The 14,937-nt window shown below is 34.2% G+C and overlaps 1 protein-coding gene across 2 annotated transcripts in view; it reads left to right on the top strand.

Moving 5' to 3' along the window:
• Positions 1 to 14,937, top strand: part of PLA2G4A (phospholipase A2 group IVA) — a 166,459-nt gene that overhangs the window by 16,161 nt on the left and 135,361 nt on the right. For both annotated transcript variants that reach the window (XM_054450808.2, XM_054450818.2), the window contains exon 2: positions 9,302 to 9,403. In XM_054450808.2, coding sequence (XP_054306783.1) covers positions 9,371 to 9,403 — 33 coding nt within the window. In that variant the 5' untranslated portion in view covers positions 9,302 to 9,370. The remainder of the gene's footprint in view (positions 1 to 9,301; positions 9,404 to 14,937) is intronic.

Below are 14,937 nucleotides of genomic sequence, written 5' to 3'. Positions count from 1 at the left end.
ATCCCCTCACTTTGGGAGGCCAAGGTGGGTGGATCACTTGAGGTCAGGAGTTTGAGATCAGCCTGGCCAACATGGTGAAAACCCATGTCTACTAAAAATACAAAAATTAGCTGAGCATGATGGTGGGTGCCTGTAGTCCATGCTACTCAGGAGGCTGAGGCACGAGAATTGCTTGAACCCAGGAGGCAGAGGTTGCAGTGAGCCAAGATTGCACTACACTTCATCCTGGGCGACAGAGTGAGACTCCATCAAAAACACAAAACAAAACAAAAACTCTCTATAGAATTAAATTACTTGTGACTTACATGAGTTGAGGCAGTTTGAGGGGAATCATCACCAGTTTCATAAACAATAATAATAATAATGATTATTTTGTACATTTATGGCCTTCTAGGTACTGTGCTTGGTGATTTACATATATTTTCTTATTTCATCCTCCCACTGTCTCTGTGAGGATTAGGGGCGATTTTCCCCACTTACAGACAAGGAAACTGAGGGTCAGGATCCCACAGATAGAGAAAGGAGGAGACAGGCTAGAACTTGGGTCATTCTGGCTGCAGTCGAGAAGTTGCTGCCACTTAAATGCTGAACCTTTTAATATTTCCACGTGTCTATACAATGAATTGGATGGAAAGAGAAAAGAATCTTTTGCATTCCTATCCCTCTTTCCTCCAGATGCCACAACTCTAATAATATCCCCTCCTTTTCCCCTTGTCATATCACTGTACGCAGAGAGAGAAGTGACAAAACACTCTAGTCTGGGTTTTTGTTTCTGTTCACTTTTCCTGAGAAGTCCATCTTGCCTTGACAACATGACTAAACGTTTTGGAAAGACCACACACTATTAAACTTTCATTGAATGCCAACAGTTACATTGCATCGGGAAGTATCTGTTGAAAAATCTATCCAAATTTCCTTCTCATTCATGTTCTGGAAGTTTCTAATTACAGGGCAGGGAAAGCAAAAAAAGAAGGAAAGAAAAAACGCTGTGAGTTTCATATCTCTTACTTCAGACTTAAGAGACTTTGTACACTCACCAAGACTGGTTATTTAGCTTAGTTATAAGAAACAAAGGAACAGAAACCCTGCTATTTTATGAGTATTCATGAGAGTGGTTGTGCAAACTAGTTGCAATAAGGTTTCCAGAACTGAGCTAATTCTGGGACAAAAAAAATTTTCCTACTGTTTCATGTGGTTAGTTGGACAGAAATGCCTTAATTTTGCAGAAACCTAAAATATCTGCTGCTACTATTAACAGTTATAGAGAGAAAAAAGAAAGGATGGCTGCCTATTCCTAACTGAAATTGAAAATGCAGCCACTGCCTGACAATAATGGCTAGTGATTTTATCCTGAAGGAAGTGATTCTATTTCAGTAATTTCTTTATAGGAGGTCTTTGTTTCTTCCCTTGAACATAACTGTGGAATAAAATTTATAAATATAAATTAAATCTGTTCATATGTATTAAATTTTTAAAATAAACTTTATTTTGAAATAATTTAAGATAAGAAATTACAAAAATATTACAGGACTCTCATGCACCCTTCATTTAGCTTTCCCTAGTGTGACATCTGACAACCATGGTACATTATCAACACCAGGAAACTGACATTGGTACAATGCTATTAATTAAACTACAAACCTTATTTGGATTCCATTAGTCTTTTATATACATTCAATTTTATCCAGTGTGACAACCTCTACTTTTTTATTGGAATATTACATCACTCACATTTAATGTTATTGGAAGCATGGTTGGATGTTCATCTTCCATTTTGCTGTTTTCCATGTCTCTTTTTTTTAATTCTTCTGTTCCTTATATTAAATAGCTATTTTGTCGTGGCACATTTTAATTCCTTCATTGATATTTTAACTATATTTTTGAGTTATTTGCTTAGTGGTTGCTCTAGGAATTAAACTCTATGTCTTAATTTGTTATAGTCTACTTCATATCAATACTATCTTAATTCCAGTAAAATATAAAAACTTTTCTGCAGTATAGTTCTAGTCCCTGACCACTCCTCCTTTTTGCTATTATTGTTGTATACATTAGATAGGATTATAATTTATTGCTATGTAAATGCTATGTCTTTTAAAGAAGTTGAGAGAAGAAAAGGAAATGTTTATAGAATATTTTATATTAATCTACATATATATTTATATTTGAACAATATAATATTTATAGAATATTTTATATTAACCTACATATTTACTGTTACAGTTAAATAGAAAAGGCTTCAGAGAAATGGTAAATAACTGGTCTGCTATTTGAAACTGTGAAAGAGCTTATTTACTGGTACCCTCTATTTCTTTCTGTAGGTTCAATTATGATCTGGTGTCATTTCCTTGGTCCAGTATACCTCCATTCCATCTCCCTTCTTTCGTGCTATTATTTCATATGTGTGTGTGTGTGTGTGTGTGTGTCTATAGTTGTTTGCAATAATTCTGCCCAGTTTTGTCAATGTGTTTGTTTTTCTGGGAGAGGATTTCCCACGTTCCTCGTTCTGCCATTTTGTAAGCTGGTTCACCTATGTATTGGACTTTAAAGTAGAAGCTTTGGCCAAGACCTTAAGCCATAAGATTTAAGATATGCACTACTAAAATGGATAGTGAAACAGCCTACTCTTTATGTTTTAAAGAAAGCAGATGGACAAGGACATTTATGTAATATATAAAACTTACTCGCTTCACAGTTATAAAAGCATTGAAATAGTAGAGATGTGGGAAGAGCTTCAGAAGAGTTTTGTTGTTGTTTTGTTTTGGAGAGCACTGCTGTGAGTACAGCCCCTCTTCCCTTGGGGTGGCGATCTGGAGAGGAATATGCCTACTAATTCCCAATCAAGAGAGGGGCTTTAAAGAGACCACTGAGAACGCTCATCAGAGGGTTTAACATTTGTCTTCTGCAGTAGGCTGGTGTCTAGTCATGCTTGCGAAATATAAAGGACACAAGTAGCAGAATAGAGAGTTTCATTTAGGAAGTAATTGCATTCTCAGGGTTTGTTGGAAGAAAGAAAACAGGTATGAGTATTGTCCATGGACTAAAGAGAACCCTGGGAAGAGTCTTAAATCCTATACAAGGCGTTTGCCTGGTAACGTGAAAGAACCTCAGAAAACAAAAACTGGAAGTGGACCACAAGACGCACTGGGGCTGTGGAAAAAAACACAAGCCCCCAGCTGGAGTAGAGATGTGTTTGTGCATGTCAGGGAGCACAAGGAAGAAATCTCAAAAACAGAGAATCTCAGAAGAATCCACAAAAAGCATCTATGAAAGAAAGACTCAGCTTTAACATGTACCAAGCCAAGAGATCACAAAACCAGCTTATAAAAGCACTGCTGAAGTAATATTTTTCTTGCCCCTATTCTTGCTCTCTGCATCCTTTTCCAACTATAAGGGCTTAAAAACCAGAGTTATCAAGCTTGGGAGGGTTTGATCGTAGGCAGGGGAGGGGAGAAGTCAATGACTTCATCCCCTTTCTCCTGCAACAAGCTCTACTTTGAGCAGGAGAGACTTTAACTCAACGAACCTGGCATTTCAATGTCTGCAGTGTCTGGGTTAATTCTTTTTCTCTTTTCCTTTTTCTTTTCTTCTTTTCATATCCAAGTTAACAGAAAAGTTCTGAGGCTGCCTGAGATTTCATCAGGGTAGAAGTAGAGTTAGCCCTGAATAGAATCAAAGAACAAGCGAAAGTTGCTTTGAGATTAAATGCCATGAGTCATGTTTGTTTACTCTCTAGTTATCTTGTAGTTCTTAACCTAGTGATTTTACACACACACACACACACACACACATACACATACACACAGAAAGGGGGCAGAGAAGGGAGAGAGAGAAACTAGACTTGGACAGTTAGCTATCTTAAGCATATTTCTTGCTTTGGATTTAATATCAGGAGAGTCTCTATGTAGGATACAGTAGTGGATAATAGGTGGTGAACAAAGTGGTTATGAATGAAGTTGCTGGAAATGAGAAGAGGAAATAAAATTGCTGACATTAAACTTTGGATCCCAGCAACAGATTTCCTCTAAACATTTTGAGTATTAATTTCACCCCCTCTGGAATCTCACTTGTTCTGCTTTTTTTAAATAAGTAGAGAGCTAATTTAACATCATTTGACATTAAGAATTGTTAGGAATAAGAAAAGAGGGTGTGGCACTATTCTGTGGATTCTTCATGCATCAACCTGGCACTACTTTGAATATCCATCCATCCATTGGACAAATCTTTATTCTGAACCTACTATATTTGAGTCATTGTATTAGGCACTAGGGATGTCTCTATTAATAAGATAAATATGGACACTGACTTAATGCATCTTTAGTTCTCCCAGGAAAGGCAGACATTGCATCAGTGGAATGAAAGGCTTGAAGGAGGAGTCTAGAGAACACATGGAATCAGTAACAGGCAAACCAAATATACTTTGAAGGTCACGGAAGGGTTCTCTGTGGAAGTGATGTTGAAACTGAATCCTGGAGAATGGGTCAGATTTAGCTAGGTAAACAGTAGTTGTCTAAGAGGTTCAACATGATCTGCCACTGCCTATATTTCCAACCTCATCATAAGCCACTTTCACGTTAGCTCACCATTCGCCAGCCACTTGTCTTCTCTCAGTTCCTCATACTGCCTGCCTGGAACATTATATTCTAAACCCACTCTCTCCTCACTCTGTATGGCTAGCTCCTTTTTAGTGCTCAGCCTCAATTATTCTTTGTTTCTGCCTTTTACCTGTTTCCATCATTTTATACAACTCTATTTCCAATTGTTTCTTTTATTTTTTGGATTCCTTGTTTTCTGATTGCTTTCTAGAGATGGAATCTCCAAGAGGGAAGGGAATGTATCTAGCTCCTCACTTTTGCCTCTCCAGTCCCTTTAACAATGTTTGACACATGGTAGTTATGCCTTAAATGTTTGTTGACTAAATGAATGAATAGAAGAGGTAAGTTACAGCCCTGAGTGGGAAAGAGCTTGACACATTTGAAGGAAAGAAAACCAGTATGGCTTTAGCATAGAAAGCAAAAGGGAAAGTAGTGGTATGGGACTGAGGAAGTAGATAGAAATTCAATTTTGCAATCTTTTGCACTAGTATTCTTCAAATTGCTATTAGTGAGTCATGAAATCAGTTCAGTGGGCTGTTAACCAGCATTTAAACAAAAGTAATAGAGTAAAATCAGAATACGTTGTACTTCGTAAAAGTATCACATGAAACTTACTTCTATATTTTAAATATTTGTCTGTGTATATATTTATGTATTGTATTGTGATATGCAAAGATTTCTTTGTTTTGGTTTGCAGTAAATAGATATAAAAGCCACCATTGTAGACCATGTTAAGGATTTTTGATTTTTCTACTAAGGGAATAGAAACTCATTGATGATATTTTCCCAGAAGAGTAGGTTTTAAGATTTCCTTCCAATTGGAGACATTAATCATAATAAACAGTGTTACTACTTTCAGCAACTTGTATGCATGAAAAATCAGGCTAGCCTGAATTTATTGCTACCCCTAGATTGCCTTATTTTGTTTCTACAAGGTAAGAGCTATGCGTTATTCACTGTTGTTTCCCCAGTGCCTACTATAGACTAGGTAGATAGTAAAGATGTATTTGTTGAATGAACAAAGTATCTCCTATGAAGCTGCTGTTTGTGAATGGAATGGCCGTAAGTCCCAGCAGATGCTCTTCTGCTATGCCATTCTCATTATTACAGTTTTTAACACAGAAAACTTTGGTGAGAATTAGCAGAATCTTGTTTACTTCTTGAGGTTCCACTATGGAGAGTGTCAAGTATAAAGTCTACAGGGCCGCAAAGTTTCATGGTATACACCTGTCTGATTCACCATTTTTTTGCTCCCAAGCACCTTGCATAGCACAAGGTATGTTGTAGGTATTTATTTTTAAGTGGCAAATATATAAAAAAATTCTTAATTTCTACTGTCACAACAATAATTACAACAGATAGTACATCTTTCAAGTAAATATATAATGTTATTAGTGATAAGTCTATGTAATGTTTATCTTAAAAGCAAATCATATGCATTGAATATTTATTATGGGCTGGGAACCTTTCAAAGTAGTGTTATTCACATTACAAGCAAGTAAACTGGGTCTTAGAATATGAAACTGGAGCTTGAATTAAGGTCTTTCTAGATCCCATATCCAATGGTGTTTTCACCAAATTATGCTGCTTCAATAAAGAAAATAATTGGCTTTCCTTCATCCTTTGAATCCCTGATAGTACTGTCCTGGCATTGTCCTACATAGACATTTCAGCTTCTGGAGAGTGAGGACATAAGCTCTCAGGAATTACCACTACTGCAGCAATCTAAAGGCCTCATGCTCTTGGGCCTAGGAGCTTTACGTGGACCATCATATGCATAGAACGCTTCATATTAATAAATCACTTCTGAGGGGAAATGATATGAGGGAAATATGGATGGTAAAGATGAAAATGAGGAAGGTGATTTTATGTTATATCATCCATAAAAATATATTCCACCCACAGCTCTAGAGTATTAGCTGGATTCTGACTTGGGAACGGATGTAGTTCTCATACTTTGAATTTAGTTGGCATGAAAACATCAGCCATACTGGTAGAAAGTCATTGCTGATCACTTTAAAAATGTTGTAATAGAAATAGCACAGAAAATGCTGATAATGGGAAGTGCTGAATCGTAAGGATCATATCACTCAATATAAGTATATATTTCTTGTATTAGAAATTTAACTATAAATAACAGAGTAAAAATTACTCTATTGTAGTTTTGCCTATATTGTTTTATAATGTCATCCAATAAATATAAAATGTAGTTTCAAAAATACTTAGAGCCTAATCAAAGACACAGTACAGTATAGTAGTAAGTGGATAATCATGTTTGTACGATGTGTGTAATCTGTAGTTAATTAGGGAAAAATAATAAGAGATAAAAGCAAAACTCATATCAATATTGATTAACAGTGTAAGACAGTATAGTAGAATAGAGGATGAGGGATGAGGGTAATACAACTTAAAGATATATAGAAAATGAACATCCCTTGACTTGAGCAAAATGCTTTAGTATAACTGGGCTTGAAAATTATCCCTCTTACCTGTGTATATATATCCTATCATTCATTCATTATTTAACAAATATTTATTAAGGGCCCACATGTGCATACACAGGGACTGGGAATTTCACAATGAATGAAACACACAAAAAACCTGCCTTCATAGAATTTATATTCTAATGAAGAAGGGAGAAGAGATAGTAACACAACAAAAACTACATAAGTGGATGTTAGATGGTCATAAAGCAAGAAAGCAGGGCGTTTGCCAATTTTAAATAATATGGTCAGGGAAGACTTCACTGGAAAGATGATATTGGAATAAAATCCTGAAAGTTACTAGCAATAGCAGCCAGGTCCAATCAAAATAACAGAAATGTGAAAGCTGAGTGCCTTAGTCTGTTTTGTGCTGCTATAACAGAATGTGACCTACTGGGTAATTAATAAAGTGAATAAATTTATTGGCTTACAATTTTGGAAGCTGGGAAGTCCAAGGCCAAGGAGCCAGCAGTTTTGGTGCCTGGTGAGGCTATTCTTTTCTTTCAAGATAGCCATCGTCCAGAGGAGAGGAAGGCTGGATCTAAAATATGGCAGAAGGCAAAAGGGCTGAGAGAGAGCCCATTCCATGAGCCCCTTTAAAAAGGCATTAAACCCACCCATGAAGGTGAAACCCTCATCATCTAATCACCTCTCAAAGGCCCCACCTCCCAATACCATTACATTGGCAATTAAATTTCAACATGAGTTTTGGAGGTAATAATAAAACTATAGCACTAAAGTAGTTTACAATTGGTTAATGTTATCAGGAAACTTTTCTGTTAGGTTTAAAATAAGAAAATGCAAAACAAAGATTATAGTAATTTATCATGATAAATTAGACCCATAGTTTGGCCTCATCTTTATTTAAAAAGTTGATTTAAAATGCTGTATACATTTTGAGCCTGATTAATATGCATGATAAGATAAAATTATTTGTACTTTAGGAGCTTAAGAAGTAAGTGATGAAAGTAAATAGATGTTTTACTTTAAAAACATTTTTTTTCTTGTTGGTACAAATAATGATGGTTGATGCACCAGAATGAAGAACAGGGGGAATCCTTATTTTTTATAATTCTTAAATAGAGAACTATGGGTGATTTTTACCATTAATATAATTTGCTTCATATTTTTTACAACCAAATATAGTGAAGAAAGTGAGTTTAAAAACTCAAGGGTGTATTAGAAGATCCCATTTTTTTAAAAAAAATTTAAATCCTCTCTTTTCCTATTGCTTTAAGTCTTAAGAAAAAGCAGTGAAAAGGCCTGGAAAGATACACATCATAATGAAAATGGTGATTATACTTTATTCTTTGCTCACTTCAGCAGTTTTTGTTTGTGACAATGAGCATTAATCATTTTTATATATTTTTTAAAGTTGATGTTTAAAAAGAAAGATCATTAAAAATTTAAAACGAATTTGATTTATTTTGAAATGAAAACATTTTAGAATTTACATATTAAAGATAAATAATAAAGATATTTGAAAAGGTATTCCAAATTAGATGTAACTTATAAAATGCTGAAATACAAGTGTATGTTGTTTTATGAAATCTCAAGGACTTGGTATAATGGAATAGCAAAGATGTTCATTCATTGAATAGTTTTTTTATTTGATTTTAAATAACAGAGTAAGTGTAGAAGAAAAAAGGAAAGTATAGAGAGTAGTTTTCCATTAAAATATTTTTATTTAACTGCTTCCAAATTAAACTGGTATCTTCAAACGAACAAACATTTCTTTAAAAATGTCATTACTAAAGTTCAAATTCAACATGAATGTACTTTTATAATTCCTAACAAATAGCTAAGGTGAAAATGTCTTTCTTTTTTATTGTGAATTTGTATATTGCTGACCCTACTGAGAAAACAATGACATGTGGCTTAATTATAATATAAACAGTACAAAAATAATTTTAAGTTTCCCTAATTTCAACATATTTCTCATAAAATACTTGGCAAATGAAAAGCAACACAAGTCCTGTAGTTTCCTAATAATTATTCACAGTATAAATTTGAACAAGTAAATATGGAAAATAAACAGTATCATCCAAACATGTTTACCTTTTCTCTAAGTGATGTGTGATACCCATTTGTATACACAGGAGGGAACTCAACCTATCTAATGTCCTTGGGTAGACTTTTTCTTCCTAAGACGCATACTCATAATTGTTTAAATCTTAGAACTGCATCCAAGAGGAAGCTTAACAATAATGATTGTTTATTTTGTAGGTTTTAAAGACGCTAGAGTGCCAAAGAAGACTTTGAAGTGTGAAAACATTTCCTGTAATTGAAACGAAAATGTCATTTATAGATCCTTACCAGCACATTATAGTAAGTCATTCACTGTTTATGAATTCTTTCTTGGAGGGGGACTGATATGTTTCTGTGAATATTGCGGGTGTTGCTAGTAAAGTAAAACTGTGACAACTTCTGCATTTGTTATTAAACTCATATGAACTTAATATGGTACAAAGAGGCTATGGAACATAATAAAAATAATTTATCTCTTCATTTTATTACTGTAAGTTTCCAGAAAAGAGGAACTTGAAAGGAAAAAAATACCCAAACATCCGTAATAATAACGGAACAATAAAAAATGTTGTTATCACTTAGCAATCATCAGCCTGTGTAGTTTACACCCTTCACATGAGTTGGTAGAAAGAACAATAAAAGTAAAAGAATTTCTGAGTTTAGGGCTATATTTTGGTTTGCATTTTCAGGGCAATTAATTCTATAAACTTTCCCTTAGTTAGATATGTTTAAATAAATTCTTCTATGGGTGGTTAGTTTTAGTAAAGAGTTAAGTAATTCAAATTTTACTACGTAATTTTCCGAACTCCAGTGGAAGTATACATGCTCTCTTCTGGTCAATAAACAGAAGGGAGATTTCCTTACTGAATTCAACATTTGAGACTCAGGTTTATATGAAGTAGATATAGGTTTTATGGATATTTAAGGAGTAATCCATAGCCTCATTTTTACTTGAAATAAAATGCTGTTTTCTTACTCTGCATCCATTTCTAGATATCATCCTCTTTCTTGCCCTCCTTGGATGAAAAGTTTAATATATGATAATTATTTGTAATGCCTTCTTCCTCTCCATTCATAACTTGAGTCATTGACCTGGACTCAGCCCTTCCACTTCACAAAAAGGTCTAATTAATTGGCTTCTTTGGTGTTAAATCCAATAAACTCTTCAGTCCCCTCACTCCTACCCAACTCTGCTGCTCATTACTATTTTCCTGAAACTCTTCTCAGATTTTTCTGGTTTTGTTTCTTCTGTTTCCTTGCTGTTGGTTACTTCTCAGTTTTCTTATGCAAGCTCTTCTTTCTGTCTGACTCTCTTTTTTTAATAAATTGAGGTATAATGTATGTAAAGTGCATAAATCTTAATTGTTAAGCTTGACGGATTTTTACAAATGTATTCCACCCATGAAACAATCACTCAGATTATAAGTACCCAGGAAGACTTGCTCATATACCTTCTAGTCAATAACTTGCCTCAAAGGCAGCCAATATTTTACCTCTATTATCATGGGTAAGTTCTGCTTATTTTTGACCTTCATATACATTTGTGCATTCAACATTGTGTTTATGAGATTCATTCATGTTGTTGTGAGTAGCACACTTCCACACTTTTACATTGCCATGTGGTTTTTTATTATTTGAATGTCACAAGCTATTTATTTAGTCTACTGATAACCATCATATTCTTTTTGAATGGCAATGGTGATTTCCTATAAATCAGGCAACCATATATGTGTGGCTTCATTTCTTTTCTGTTTTATTAGTCAGATAGTCTGTGTTTGCCCCAATACCAATCTATCCTAATTTCTGTAGTTTGCCCCAATACTAATCTATCCTAATTTCTGTAGCTTTAAAATGTGTCTTTACATATGGCAATGTAAATCCTCCAATTTTTTCTTCTTCAAGAATATCCTGTCTAGTTTTAGTTCTTTGCATTTCCATATAATTTTCGGATTTATTTTGCCAATTCACACACACACACACACACACACACACACACTCATGCATGCATGTACGCGCACATGCACACAAAATTGCTGGGATTTTGGTTAGGACTGTAATGATTCTACAGAGGAGAGATAATATGATAACAATATTGAGTCTTCCAATCTGTTAACAAACCATGAATCTCATCGACAACTAAACGTTACTTAATTTTATCTTTAATTATCTCAGTAATGTATTATAGTTTTCTTTAAGAAATCTTGTATATATATATATATATATACATATTTGAGATGTATTTTTTGATATTTGATGTTTTAATGTAATTGTAAAAGTATTTGCAAACTTTATTTTCCAATTAGTTGTTGCTTTTTCTTTTTTTTTTTTTTTTTGAGATGGAGTCTCACTCTGTTGCCCAAGTTGGAATGCTGTAGTGCAATCACAGCTCACTGCAACCACCATCTCTCGGGTTCAAGCAATTTGCGTGACTCAGCCTCCCCTGTAGCTGGGATTACAGGCGTCCACTACCATGCCTGGCTAATTTTTTTGTATTTTTAATAGAGATGGAGTTTTGCCATGTTGGCCAGGCTGGTCTTGAACTCCTGGTTGTTTATGTTTAGCAGAAAAATATGAAAAAAATATTTATAATAACCATAGATAATGTAAGCCCACAATGTAAGGGCTCTGATAAGAGACAATGAAGATGACTCTGGAGTACATAACAGGAAGAATTAATAACAGGAATCCTTTTGGAAAGGATTTCTAGGGGAAGTAACATGTCAGCACAGACTTGAAGGTTAGCAGAAGTTTGTCAGTTAAAGAGAGAGAAAATGACTTTTCTGAATTGGAAAAAATAAGCATATGTGAAGTAGTCCGAAGGCGGGATATAATAGTACACAATTCAAGGAGATGAAAGAAGTTCGGTATGGTTGGAACACAAAACATTTCAAAGAATATGATTACTTTGAATGACTTTCACTCTTCTGCTTGATCTGACCAGGCCTTATTACTGACTGCCATGCAGCCCCCACACATGTCTTGCCAGATGATCTGGTGAACTGACCATTCAGTTTCTTCTTTTAACATGGCAGAGTATATATGTATAATATATTATAATATATATTATATTATATTTTACATATATTATATTATATAATATATTATATATTATATATAAATATTATATATATAATATATAATATATAATATATAATATATATTATATATGAATATTATATATAATGTAATATAAAACATATATAATATATTATAATATATAATATATAACATATATAATATATAATATATAATATATAACATATAACATAGATAATATATAATATAATATACTATATATAATATATAATATAAATATATAATATAATATAAATATAAAATATAATATAAATATAAAATATAAATTATAATATAAATATAAAATATATATATTTAGTTTTTACATTTTTTAAAATTAAACTTTAAGTTCTAGGGTACTTGTGCACAACGTGCAGGTTTTCTACATAGGTATACATTTGCCATGGTGGTTTGCTGCACCTATTAACTCATCATTTACATTAGGTATTTCTCCTAATGCTATCCCTTCCCCAGCCCCCCACCCCCCCCACAGGCCCTGGTGTGTGATGTTCCCCGCCCTGTGTCCAAGTGATCTCGTTGTTCAGTTCCCACCTATGAGTGAGAACACTTGGTGTTTGGTTTTCTGTTCCTGTGTTAGTTGGCTGAGAATGATGGTTTCCAGCTTCATCCATGTCCCTGCAAAGGACATGAACTCATCCTTTTTTGTGGCTGCATAGTATTCCATGGCGAATATGTGCCACAGTTTCTTAATCCAGTCTATCATTGGTGAACATTTGGGTTGGTTCCAAGTGTTTGCTATTGTGAATAGTGCCACAATAAACATACGTGTGCATGTGTCTTTATAGTAGCATGATTTATAATCCTTTGGGTTTATACTCAGTAATGGGATTGCTGGGTCAAATGGTAATTCTAGTTCTAGATCTCTGAGGAATTGCCACACTGTCTTCCACAATGGTTGAACTAGTTTACAGTTCCACCAACAGTGTAAAACATTCCTATTTCTCCACATCCTCTCCAGAATCTGTTGTTTCCTGACTTTTTTATGATTGTCATTCTAACTGGCGTGAGATGGTATCTCATTGTGGTTTTGATTTGTATTTCTCTGATGACCAGTGATGATGAGCATTTTTTCATGTGTCTGTTGGCTGCATAGATGTCTTCTTTTGAGAAGCGTCTGTTCATATCCTTTGCCCACTTTTTGATGGGGTTGTTTTTTTCTTGTAAATTTGTTTGAGTTCTTTGTAGATTCTGTATATTAGCCGTTTGTCAGATGGGTAGACTGCAAAAATTTTCTCCCATTCTGTATGTTGCCTGTTCACTCTGATGGTAGTTTCTTTTGAATGGCAGAGTATATTTAAAAATCAAACTGCATCTGGACATCTAAGGTTCAGCACTAGGACCTTTTCTTGAAAATTTTGTTAACTATAGCAACATATTTAGGCTATAGTAATTACCTATGTGGTAATATTATATTATACCATATTACAAAACATGAATAAACCATATATTGGTATCATGTTTTTCATTACTTTCTCCAACATCGGGCTTAGACAGCAACTAGCATTCTAATTTATAGCCCTTTTTTTAAATTTATTTTTATTTTTATTTATTATTATTATTATTATTATACTTTAAGTTTTAGGGTACATGTGCACAATGTGCAGGTTAGTTACATATGTATACATATGCCATGCCCTTTTAAATGAAGAGATCTGTGAGCTTTACAGTTTTCTTTATTCTTCTTATTCTTGCTATGTGTATATGGAAAAAAAAACCAACTGTGGGTGTGTGCATGTGTGTGTGTGTGTGTGTGTGTGTGTAAATTGTTTTAAAAAAATTTCCTGCTCTGGTTTTCACAGAAAGATATTTTTCAAAATATATAAATGAGCAAGCACACTCAACACTGAATGATATTAGTAAAAGGGAAAGTTGAGTGAATCAAGCCAGCTTACTATTAATAGTAATGAGCTCTTGGTGCCAAACAGGCTAACACAGCTTTGGCTGCCTCAAGGCCAGAAGACTGGGCTCATTTTCACCATTCCTGTGATGCAGGGACATGTTGGAGAATCCTGTGGGCTGATGCAGCAATTTGCAGCCAGCAAGCTCTCTTGCTTCCAATGGTGCTTGGATTTTAAGAAGCTGGTAGGAAAACAGAGTGACAAATACATGACAGAATTTAGTTTCCTTATGTTTAGAATCATTACAAGGTGACTTCTAACCTCAAGGATTTTTGTGCCTTCAGAATTTATTGAAGTTTTTTGTTTTTTTGACCAGGAGCCATGAATTTTACAAGAAGAGGTCAAGTATAAAATATTTATAACATTTTCCATCTTTTTACTCTGAAAATATGAGTCATATCCCTGAAGTGAAAAAATTCACACCTCTTTCTACCACCTATTAACAACAGAGGGGCACTGCCCTACATCCCACAGAAACTAAGGTTGTCTTCACATTAGGGACAGTAAACCATGTGGATATGGCAGCATGATTGCATAGTAAAATACAAGGGCTTTCAAAAAATATAATTGTAGGATGACTGGAAATTTTACCAAAAATATAGAAAGCTATTATTCAGATTATTACAGTAACACAGGAAAGAAAACCACCACTGAATAAGTAATCAAAGAACTAGTGTTCTGGTAGGAGTTCTAGTCTTACCAGTTACACGATCATGAACACGTAGACTCTGACTTTTACCTGCCTCATCTGGAAAACAGGGTATGAATAGGATCTGCTGTGTCTGCTTCACAGAGCTTTTATAAATAGTAAATTGTTATGTGCACAAAATTATTCCTTTG

The sequence above is a fragment of the Pongo pygmaeus genome, chromosome 1 (genome assembly GCF_028885625.2).
Source record: "Pongo pygmaeus isolate AG05252 chromosome 1, NHGRI_mPonPyg2-v2.0_pri, whole genome shotgun sequence".
Taxonomy (NCBI): domain Eukaryota; kingdom Metazoa; phylum Chordata; class Mammalia; order Primates; family Hominidae; genus Pongo; species Pongo pygmaeus.
The sequence above is the reverse complement of the archived record's forward strand: the minus strand, read 5'-3'. Positions and strand labels throughout refer to the sequence as shown.